The 12,130-nt window shown below is 42.9% G+C and overlaps 1 protein-coding gene across 3 annotated transcripts in view; it reads right to left on the bottom strand.

Annotated features, from left to right (window-relative positions):
• sema6cb (semaphorin 6Cb) overlaps positions 1 to 12,130 on the bottom strand; it is a 170,169-nt gene that overhangs the window by 72,275 nt on the left and 85,764 nt on the right. For all 3 annotated transcript variants that reach the window (XM_083918214.1, XM_083918212.1, XM_083918213.1), the window contains one exon: positions 3,785 to 3,985. In XM_083918214.1, the coding sequence (XP_083774340.1) occupies positions 3,785 to 3,926 (142 nt within the window). In that variant the 5' untranslated portion in view covers positions 3,927 to 3,985. The remainder of the gene's footprint in view (positions 1 to 3,784; positions 3,986 to 12,130) is intronic.

The following is a 12,130-nucleotide window of genomic DNA, read 5'->3' on the forward strand; positions in this document are numbered from 1 at the left end:
GAGCGAAAATGTCTGATGCAAGTCCTTGGTTGTGACAAAAACGTATAATATACTTTATAACTTTGCCCTCCACATCAGACAGTTGGACATCAATCATCAGAGCATGGTTTATGAAGCATGCTGTATGCGTCCTGCAGAGAATTTCATTCTGGAGAAAAGAATGAAAAACTAGAAGTGAAAACAGGAAACTTTTCCTCCAAGCGTCGGCAGGTGGTTGTTATTCTCTTGATGATGCTGCTGTCATACACACAACACAACTGGATTTTCACACATTTTGTTCAGAAATATATCGTTAGCTGTAGCACCTACTGTTCCAAACAAGACACAATGGTAAGAATCCCAATTTGAACTAGAATCCCCGATCATAATGTCACAATAACGGCAGAGTTAAACACCAGGTAGTATTAATAAGTAAGGCAGGTTTGGTTACTTCCCTCATCTCATCTCATCTTCAGCCTCTTATCCGGGGTCGGGTCGCGGAGCAGCAGCTTAAGCAGGGGACACTAAACTTCCCTTTCCCGGGCCACATTAACCAGCTCCAACTGGGGGATCCCGAGGCGTTCCCAGGCCAGTGTGGAGATATAATCTCTCCACCTGGTCCTGGGTCTTCCCCAAGGCTTCCACCAAGCTGGACGTGCCTGGAACACCTCCCTAGGGAGGCGCCCAGGGGGCATCCTTACTAGATGCCCGAACCACCTCAACTGGCTCCTTTCAACGCAAAGGAGCAGCGGCTCTACTCCGAGTTCCTCACGGATGCTGAACTTCTCCCCCTATCTCTAAGTGAAACTCCAGCCCCCCTCCTGAGGAAACCCATTTCGGCAGCTTGTACCTGCAACCTCGTTCTTTCGGTCATGACCCAGCTTTCATGACCACAGGTGAGGGTAGGAACGAAGATTGACCGGTAGATCCCTGATCCAGCTTATTAGAAAGTAGAGATACGATATTGACTGATTAAATGGATCTGATATCGGATGAATGAGGCCGATCCAGCATTCAAATCCAGTCATTTCTTTTTTTATTAATATCATACACAGGAAGTTACTTAAGCCATTGTTTATTGGGCTTCGCTATCGGGTAAATGCCGATACCTTCAGGCCTGGTATCGGTATCTGATTGGATCGGGAAAAAAAACTTTCGGTTTGGTGCATCTTTACTAGAACGAATGTTTTTTTCTTTTCGCTCTCACTCTTCACCTTCTTCTCCTCCTCCATCTACTACGCTATGTTTCTATTGCAACGTCAGAGTTTCCACAGTTACTTTGTTTTTTCTGTTGCTTCTTAGTGAAAGGCTCTTTTGTAAGCACTGATGCAGTGTGTCCAGGGCTTTTATTGTGAAAGGTCAGAACAGTGTGGGAGGAAATAAAGAGTTTGCCTTCTTAATCCAGACTAGGGAGTCTCAGTGTTGTTATTTTTTTACCTTCATTAGTGCAGGTGCATCTGCAACCTTTTATTTTGTGGGATATACGGTGGTGTCATTATTCTATGGCCATTACATTGTACAATCAACATTTACTTCATATTTATAATAATAATAATAAAGAAATCAGCAACTTCTTCTCTAAGATGCTGAAGTGAGTCACGAGTCGTTTGTCCACTTTCCAAAAGAAGTAGTGACTCAGGTATGATTTTATAGACTTCTACTTCATGAAGTAGTACCATTCATAATGGGCGTCTCACAGAGTTGTGCGGGACCTTGTGCCACGCTGTCCCCTCCTGGAACCAGAGGTGATAAATTGCTCTCATTACACCTGGGATGGAGCTCCACATATAGTACTATTAGCACAGCTATTTCTGCTAATGGTTGCGTTGCTCTCTTCCAGATAGATCAATTACAGTGTGTGGGCCATGGTCTCAGCCACCTCTTAAATCAATTATGGGCCATTACATTTAGCAGCAGGGACCTCTTCTGTGGACCTCCCCAGTGATTGGGTGCCATTGATGGCTCCCCAGGCTCGTCCGATGCAGCAGTGTCTCGAGAGTGTCACCGAAGTCCAAGACCCTCTTCAGTCAAACTCTTAACGGCTGCTGCTCGACTCTCTTAAGCTAGATTCATGTGTAGGACTGCGCAATAATTCAACATGGATGCCAATGTAAGTGTACCGAGATTGTTGCGTTATCGTTTTAGTGAATTATTTTGTTCAAATAAACATTTGTTATTGATGTGCTGTTTAAAATGAGTGAAAATGTTATTTTGTATATGATTTAGCCTACATTTACCTTAATGTGGTATTTCCCTTTACACCTTGTAGGTGTGAACCACGGGGAAAAAAATACCGTTGCCCTTTGAATTGTGGTCTGTTTTGTTCACACTATCTTATAACAAACAAACCTAAAGTCATGTGGACTGACAGGTGATTCATTCATCAGAGTAAAATGTAATTTTTGGACTGCTCCAGAGTCTGATAGATTCGGTTTTCACACCAGCCTGAATCAACCAAACCAACCGGGCGAACACATCGGAGTTGGATTGAACTGAACCAAACAAGTCAGGAGTGAAAGCATCCTGAAAAATAGTGCTATAAATATCAATTTGTTAGCCTCGAGTCACATGTGAAGTTCAGGGTTTTCCCCAGAAAAGCTGTTCGGCCCAATGACAAGTATCTCTTTTCATGAGGAACGAGTGTGGGCGAGCAACAGACTGATGGCAGCATTAAGGAAGGGCCCTATAGTCTCTGTGATAACAAAATCATGGATTGAGAAATTGAAAATTGAAACTTGAGACCATTTTCTAATGGGATCAAACCAGGTGCAACGTCAGATCGGGCCAGGCTCGTACATTGGAGGGGCAATGGCTCCCTCCGTACGTTCTACCCCATACTCCCGGTGCCCTTGCTAAGATAACACCCATCTCTGAACTCTGCCTTAATTTTGATCTCAAATACACACCTGTTAAGGTTCGTGACTTCATCCTGCACAGATTAAATGCTATTGGGGTTACAAAATAAGGCTGCAGACAGACAGACATATAAACACCTGGTAAAATACTCAAACCGCCTCTGCAGTAGTTTCCACTACAGTCGGTCACTCTAGAACCATATTGAGCCACGGTGATGCACACACATTCACAAGGTGAAACAACACCAGTGTTGCTGTCGTGGCTGTTAAAAATCTATAACGCAGACTCCATGGGGGCCTACGTTAGGTCAATGCTAAAAGGTGAATGGAGATATGGAGAAATATGACCGTGTCCAAGTTTCCAACAGAGACTCCCCACTGTAACTGTAGCTTAAAAAAAACTCTTAGAAATACATAAAAAAGAATGATGAGATGCTTGCGCCCAGTGGGCCATCAAGCTTACACACACTGAAGGAAACGCTGACCGTTTGTTGTCTTTGGTCCAAACCAATGTGGAAACCCTGTGGTTTGCTGTATCTTTTATCCGTAGGTAGTTTAGGTTTAACTAAAAGTAGCAAACGCCTTCTTCTTGTATCATGCGACCTTGCTAACAAGGTAGAGACAGGATTTAGGATTAGACCGTCATTACCTATAAACTGTATCTTAGCTTTGACTGAGAAAGGTGTTTTCATGCATGTTGCTGGTATTGGCTCCTGAGGGGACATGGCCTCTTTCACACCAAGCCAAGAAAACAGAAGGAGGGGATTAAATCTTCCAACAGCTGTATAAACCTCAGCAAATTTGCTTGCTGCGAACATGCCCTTAAAACACATCCGCTGCTCTAAGCCGTGTTCCCCAGTGATGATATAATGCCTTAGTGACCCTCGCTTTACTTTTAAAACTACTCCTGCAACACAGATCACCATGGTAACAACAGATTTTGAACTTACATTCTCTGCCCACAATGCTGATTGGTTCCAGGTCTTGGGGGAACGGCGTGGCTCCTGAGGACAGCTGAGGTAAGAAGGCGGCTAAGGTGAGAGCCAGAATGGCTGGCAGGATGGGTCGAGGCGAGCCTGGCATCAGCCTCATTTTGGCAGAAGATGAGACCTCACCAGAAACACATGGCCCACAGCAGATTCACCTCCCACCTAAAAACCAGACACAGGGTTAGTTTCAACATTGACAGTGAATATAATGCTAAAGCCTATACCGCACGTTTGGAAAAAACTGGAATATACCTGCATTGGGCTAGTATATCGGGTAAAAAACTGCAGCAATGACAACAGCAATGTTTAAAGGTGGCAGCTAAGTTCTTATTAGCATGCAATGGCTTATGTCAATGCAGCAATGTGACTGAGTGTCCGCTAAACCGCTGAGATGTGAGCGTGCACACACTCACACGCGTAAAGAAGAGGTAGACGGAGTCAGAGAGCACCAGCCACAGTGAGGGAAGAAACACGGAGAGGAGGCGGGCTGCTGGGGGACCTGACCACCGGGACAACTGCCTCAATTACTGCCAACCAAAGTCTTTCACAGGTGACTTGGCACATTTAAACCTTCGCCTACACCAAGGAGATCACATCCCCGCACTCGCTTTGATGGCAACATTAATTACACAGGTTAAAGGTGACAGAATGGAATGACAGGACATTTAAGATGAAAAATGGTTTAGAAATTCACGGATGAAAAGGCTTTAATGCTAAAATAAATAATTAACACAAAGTAAGAGTAGAAAAGAATGATAAAGCTAGAAGAAAACTAGAAGAGACGTAAAATAAATTATTGATGTCACGTACTTTTTTCTTATATCTGCATCAAAATACACAGAGTGCAGATATAGGGTCCACGTGGGGAGTTCTGTTCATTCAAAAGAAGTAAGTGAGGAGTGCTTTTATAGACTTCGGCCTCATGAAGTACCACAATCCATAATGGACGTCTCGCACAGTTGTGCTGGACCTTGTGCCACGATATCACCTCCTGGAACCACAGGTGATAAATTGCTCTCATAACACCTGGGATGGAGCTCCGTATACCCCACACACATTAGGACCCATGTGGCGGGTTCTTTTTTATTCGAGGAAATGTAGTAATTTATTGGTAACAACATGTGAGAGTTAACAAGAGATGCCCTGCCAACCATCAGAGGAACCAACAAACATGACCGAAAACAATTACTCCGTGACAACCATAAAAAAAAAACAGATAATTATTGAATTTGTTGTTCTACACACCTGGTGCCAAATAGACAGACATAAACACAGCCTTTCAGAAAATAATGATTCATTCATTCTGAATTACCGGACTCAAAAGGAAGTCTTTGTTTCGCATAATTACGGGAGCAACTCAGTGGCTAAACAGAAAGAGTGCTCCCGATGAAGAAAAACTTTGCTAACAGAAAGTATGTCACAAAACAAGTGAACGTTTTTGACGAGTGATCTTACAGATATGCAGAGCAAAAACAAAAAGAAAGACCTGCACCGATCCAAAGTCCCAGATTACCATTTTTAACGAATGAAAACGGCTGAAACAGTTTAGACAAAAGTTGGCGTTGCGTGTCTATATGGGAATAATTAGCGGCTCTGGTTGTTGTGCACAAATGTTAATTTCCACATCTGTTTGATATCTGAGGTCAGGTGGGGGGCAGAGGGATTTGTCAAACACACTTTGAACTGTGATGACCTGCGCTCACTGCCAACTAATTCAGGCCGATGTGTCCTCCACAGAGAGACTTACGAGCCTTCCCAAATGTATGTACTGTGTCATTTGGCAATGAGACTTGGGCCACATGGTTTTAAGTGGGAGCAGAAAATTAAGTCAACAGAGACATGAGCGGTCATCAATATTGATGATAGTCTGCCTCATTTAAATTCAGGGGAGAAAGCTGCATTTAGCAATGAGGTCAAGTGATGATCAAAACACAATAAATCGGGCGGAGTGGGCGGGTGTCTGCTTGTGTTTACTTTGTGAATTACAACAGCTTGTGTGGCCTGCCTTAGGCAATATATGAGGACAATATACCTGATGGATTAGCATCATATGCCATGATTTGATGTTTTTTTCCTGCCAAGGAGGACAGCCATTTGAACAAACAGATTATGTTTTAGTGGCATGGCTGCGGGAGACAAATCCATGTCAAAAATCCCTTAAAATGTCAAAACATTCAGGGAAAAGGGGCTGAAAGAACTTTGGTCATGCAAAAAACAAAACAGCTGTTAAACACCATGCAAAGACTCCCGACTGCAGCCACCGGAAAACATAAGCGGCACGCCGAGGGAGCGTTATATCCTTGTGAGGAAGGAAGGCAGAGATCATTAAATGACAACCTTGCTCCTTAGCTTAAGGAAGGCAGCCAGCAGAGTGTGATGATGATGCATGCAAAACAAGACAACCACAGAGAATACAAGAGCTTATGCAAGACCACTCATATGCAATGAAACTCAAGCTAACACTTCTACTACAAGCCAAGACACATGCAGACCATGCAGTCTCTCAGTGAATTTATTATTATCCTGAGCAAGCTTTACTGCATTAAAGTAACAGAGGTTGCTTACACTATGAGGAACTGCAGGCTATATCAAACTCAGGATTAAAGCATTGATTGCCAATCCATTGCAACATTTACAAAACTGTGTCAGAAAGCAGCACACAAACAGACCGACGGACAAATATCATCACTGACGCAATGTAATGCACAAAAACAACCTCCTTTGGCTGCCAGCTGCTGTAGAACCGGTTAGTGTGAACTGTCAGGGCCCTCAGCTTAGTCCAGAGGGGAACCAGTCAAAAAGGGAGTTGGCTCAGTAAGAGTAAAGGTCTGATAACGTAAAAACAAATTAGTGGGCCCTGAGTCGACTCCTTTAACAAAGCAGAGGTCTGTCAGGATGTGATCCTTCAGAGCAAGATTGGAATTACTTCCCAAATACTGACATGGTCGAGCCACTCTACAGACGTGCGGAATGCAAATGTCCAGCGGCCTTCATTTGGAAATACGGTGATGTGTTCACTGTCATGTCACAGCAAAAGCTTTGAATATGTACTGTACACCCTGATCACTGCAGAAACTTGCTTATCGTTTTGATATGTCTGACATTAAACTATTATAGAATGCACTGCAATAATACAATGGATTTTGATGATCTCTATCATATTCTACATATGTCTATACCATGATGTGGTTTAATGTTATTTCTGACTTTCTATAAGGTTCAAGTACCATTTGAATACAGTTACTGTTTGCCACATTCATCATGAGTTTTTTCTTTAATCAGCAATTGTAGAAACTAGAACATCATGTCCATTTTGCAGTGACTTGTGGATAATTAAATCAGTGAAGCACCACAAGTGGAAGTCCGCTTGAGGCCCCTTGTGGACTGGATGAATGGTGGATTTGGACAGCATTCAGCACTCGCAGGCTTCCTGGGAAAGCGCCTGCAAAGTCTGGACATTTGGATTCAGCCACAGATTTATAAATTACTTGTGTCTGAGGGTTATATGGTAGGAAATAACGTCAATGAATCCTGTTGCAAAAAACGAGTCAATGTCGCCCCTGAGGTACACTGCACACAGTCCATTTCTGTTCCATACGTACGGCAGTTTGTCAATCACACATGAAACATTGCTAGGGAGTAGGGATTAAAGAAGTTTTATTCTAAAAAAGCCTTAGTCAACTAATACTTTTAAGACTTTGTCGACTAATCGATTAGTTGATTTAATTGACAGGTCTGTAAAACCGAATGAACGAAAGAATGATGCACCATTTTAAGAGAGTTGAGCTCACAAGTTTCCTGGAGAAATTTAAAAAACATAAAAAAAAAGACTCATCTTCTAAAGAAATCTTAGTCAATTCAGATCAAAATGACCAATTATTCAACATTAAGTAAGTAAACAAGTAGGTCAAGTATTGAAAGTAGACAATGAATGCTCCATCAGATTCTTTATTTGCTCATAAAAGAAAGCAAACCAAGTATTGAAGGTATATTATATATTATAATAATGTCGCTGTTAAAGGTAAAAGAGCAGCAGAGCATTTTATGGTGCTACACTGGTTCGTTCTTGTTATATTTTAGTGACCTGCTGAGGAATGACTATATTCGGCTAACATTGACATTTAAATGAAATAAACTCAAATATGCAACAAACTCAACAATGCCTATATTAAAGGTTAGAGCACTGGTTCTGTTCTGCTCCAGCTCTGACACTGTCCTCAGAATATAACTGGGGTAAAATGGCTGCTTGTCCCATTTGACCTTTTCGATACAAAAGCGGGAACACACCTGTCGTCCTTAAGCTCCCATGTTTACCTCCCATGCAAGTGTGTCAACAATGCATCTCCCTCTGGAATTGTGAACTTTTTTTAATTTAACTTAACACAAAGTCTAATCAGTTAATGACTTTCTGTGCAGTCTGAGGGGAGAGTGGACGGCTGATGAGCTGACAGCTGTCGAAGGGAAATAAGCCACCGCTTATCTCATCTCGTGTTTGCTCTGTGTTCTAGGGTTTGGATGGGAGGGCTCCGATCATTTTGTTTTTAATGAACTGGACTTGTTAAGCCATCTGGGAGACATTGGCAGTTGGGCCTCTTTGGAGGCAGGGGCATTCTGGGATGCTGGTATTCCATTGATTATCTGACATTCATTTGGATTAGCTAACAGCGCTGTCTGCGGATTGATAAGATGTATCCACGGAGAAGTTTGGAGTGTTGGGACTTTCAATTGCGTCATTGCAGAAATAAGACTTAAATAACAGGAGAATCTTGGTCTTCATTGGTTGGCATTGAGGCCATGGAGTCATCGGAATTCATAAACAAACTTTTGCAACACAGTTTTTTCACAGTACACTCTCAGCAGGGAATACAGTCCCCAAAAATGTCCCATAAAATCCTAAATTTCAGTTTTATCCTCAATCAACTGCAATGCACAGTATGCAACCGGGACGTCTATTTTTGTTGCACACAACTAAACAGTGAAGCATAATCCTAATGCAGAATCACCCTCTGATATTCCCTGACCTCAGTGGTGTTGAGGCTAATCCACTCGCTTTTGATAGCCACAGAATCAAGTATACATCTCCCCTCACACCTTTGTGGGCTTGGATATCTCTCAGCCCCTTGGCTGTGAAAATCTTTAAGCCCCACTATTCTCCACTCTGACATATTTGTGGTAGACACTGGCCAGAATAATGAGTGAGCGCATCCCTGTACTCCTTGATCATTTCAGACCCAATTAACCATTTTGGCCTCTGCTCTGAGCAGCTTCCTAAGGTGGCTGCTATAATAACACCATGAATATGGTGACCAGATAATACATCAAGTGTAAGGTATTTTTGAGGACACCATTTTCACAATTGTATTAAAGCAATAGGGATGTTGGTGATGATGCTATATAAAGCTCGTAAATCAACACATGGAGAACTGTGGTGGTGCTTATAGATACATCAGGCGATATCAGTGTCTCCATGACACCCTTTACACCTCCACTGAACTGCTTCAACAACAACTGCTCTTCCTTGTTGAAAACATCTTTAAAGCAGCCACATAAAAATGAAAATGATATACGGATTCTGATGACTGCAAATTATATTTCCATTAGCATTAGGAAATAATAACAGGGTGCCAAGTTGTCTAGCTTTCATTGCTTTGACAGTTCAATATAGAAACCTGAGGTTTTTCTGTTGTTGGCAAAAGAAAACCATGGGAATTTGAATGTGACAGGAGGAAAAACAACACATGATATGAATGCTGCATGGTGAGACAACCACTTCATTGTTGAGGCCTGAGCAATATTGTCCCTCCCTCAACTCCTTTTGGAAGGTTCATCAGACCACAAATCGGCAGTCCCATGATACAAATCACACAGCACATCACCATCGGCACAGAGCTGTTTTTCTCTAAACCGCACAGTCATAGCTGATATTCAAACATAACGGATGATGTTTAAAAAAAAAGAAAAGCTACATTTCCTGAGGGAAGCACCTCAGCAGTTAGTGACTACTGAACATCAATTCCGACCATAAATATCCGAACACACGTTTGGCTGGAGCAATTCTTTCCTTTACCCAGCAGTCATTTCAACTCTGCACTCAACCCTCTCAGACAGGGGAAGCTTTGCTAATTAGATTTCCAATGGCTAACCACGTAGACGTCGTCACGGCAAATTGGACTTGGGATCAAGGGGCCATTGGGCAATAATTAAGAGACCAAACCCCTCGGGACACAGAGGTGAATTGTATGGGTTAGTTTTCAGATGGGTCTTACATGTGGCGCAAATAAGTTAATCCCAGTGTAGTTAAAAACCTAGCTCCAATTAGAGATGCCCTCTACGAAATATTAAATGTTCTTGCAAAACACTGCCTTAAACCTTCTCTGTGGGTTTTGATGGTGAGCTTATTTTATTTGTATACCAAAGATAAATAAAAAAAACCTGCTCAAAAACATCTATTACTTGTGTGTATGGAAGAAAAAAAGGTTTAACAGAAATAAATGTCTAACACTAGGTGGTGCTCCATCCACCTGATAAATAAAAAATTAAAAAAACCTAAATGGAAACGACGTAATTTCGAAAAAAGTCTTGAAATATCACAAAAAAGGTTTTACGCTTGGTTGAGGTGAAGAAGTTGGCGAATCGATAATAGCAAAATACGCCAAAGAAACAATGCAATGGAAACCGATTCAGCACATAGATGCTGACACACCAGCTTGCAGTGACCGCCCGGAGGGGCCTGTGCTTAGCTGGGCGAACTACAGCCAGCACAACTTGTCCAGGAAGGGCAACGGGGTACACCAGGTAGCTACCTCTGGTCTCTTTTGTGTGACCAGTGGGGCAAGGCGTGTTAAAGGAACAGAAGATTTGAACGGAACTCAGTTAATTACATCTTGTTGCACCCTCTTCTTCTGTAATGGTATATTGGCTTTCTGACTGGAGAACTGGCGCCACCTGCTGCTTATCTCGAGGAATCACCACCTAATGATTGCGTAACGATAGTGGATGCTAACAGAAATTCGGTCAAAATTCAAGATACATTTGAATTGAAACCTAGCTACTTATAAATCCCCAGGCACAGTGTGAGTAGCTTCATTTTACATTCACTCTTCAATCTAATGTCATGGGTTTAGATTTTTCCGCTCTCCTGTCACTGACCAGGCAGATGCTGCGTATAAACGCTTGACACGAGCGAGACATCTAAGCCGGGCTGTTGAATACAAACATGTCAGATAAAGGAGCCGGGATTTCGGTACAATTCAAAGGCTCTGCAGTGGCAAAAACAGAATGGCTCCTGGGGATCACCGTGGCAACATTTTAAAAAGTCCATTAGCATCCCTGGTCGAAGAGGAGTGATGGCTGGCTTCTTGCCTTTTACCAAGAATAGAAAATCAATGGTCCCTGTAGTCCTTTAGTTCTTGGATTAGTATGTCAACTGCTTGGTGTCAGGATAATGTAGTCCTATTCTCATAGAGTCTGCATTGTGCCATGGGTGGGAGAGGGCAAGATGGCATCTAGGATGAGATGTGTCTGTCAGGGGAGGTTGGGACCCTTCTTGCCATCAATGCCACTCAGTCTCTTCCCAGGGGAATGCTGCTTTAACCTCAGCGCCCACAGGGTTCAGACAAGTGACGGGTCGTTCTGTTGCAGAGGCCATCGATTGTCACCCCGTGTCAGACTTCTCTCTCTCCTCATGGTAGAATCTCCACATATTAGAGCCTGGTTTAAACTTGAGCTTCCACGGCAGATCTTTAGAGGATTGATGTCAAATTAAAGCCAGCCTGACAGAGAAGACAAGAGGCAACAAAACTTCGGAAAACTGTTGCAGCACTGCACTGAGAAGCCATGACAAAAGATAGTGAGATGGGGATAAGCGCAACCATTAATGCTACGAGGTGTGAACGTATGGTTATCAGTGTGTCTGCCGATGAGTGCTCGTGAGTGATGAGTGCGAAGTGCTGTAAAGTGTAAAAACCAGGCCACAGCCAACAAAACAAGACAATGGCGCCGGAGGAAAAACCAAGGTCCTTCTGGTGAGAGAGAGAGAGAACGACTGAGATGGCCTGCTCTTAAAACTTCCAGGAGACTGTCCAGGTGCTCCTAGTTTCAAGCCCCGCCCACTATCTGCAGACAGGAAGGAAGGGACACACAAAGCAGGCCACAGAACAGCGGGGGGCCATCACACTACGTACACTAAGTTGTGTTATAAATCGACTTCACTGTGCATCCAGTATTCAATAAGAATCGAAATAGTTGGCACGCGCCTCCCCTGCTTTGTGAGCGGGTATCACAGGGTTCCTACAAATTTACCATTTC

Source organism: Echiichthys vipera (assembly GCF_963691815.1).
Source record: "Echiichthys vipera genome assembly, chromosome: 8".
NCBI lineage: Eukaryota > Metazoa > Chordata > Actinopteri > Perciformes > Trachinidae > Echiichthys > Echiichthys vipera.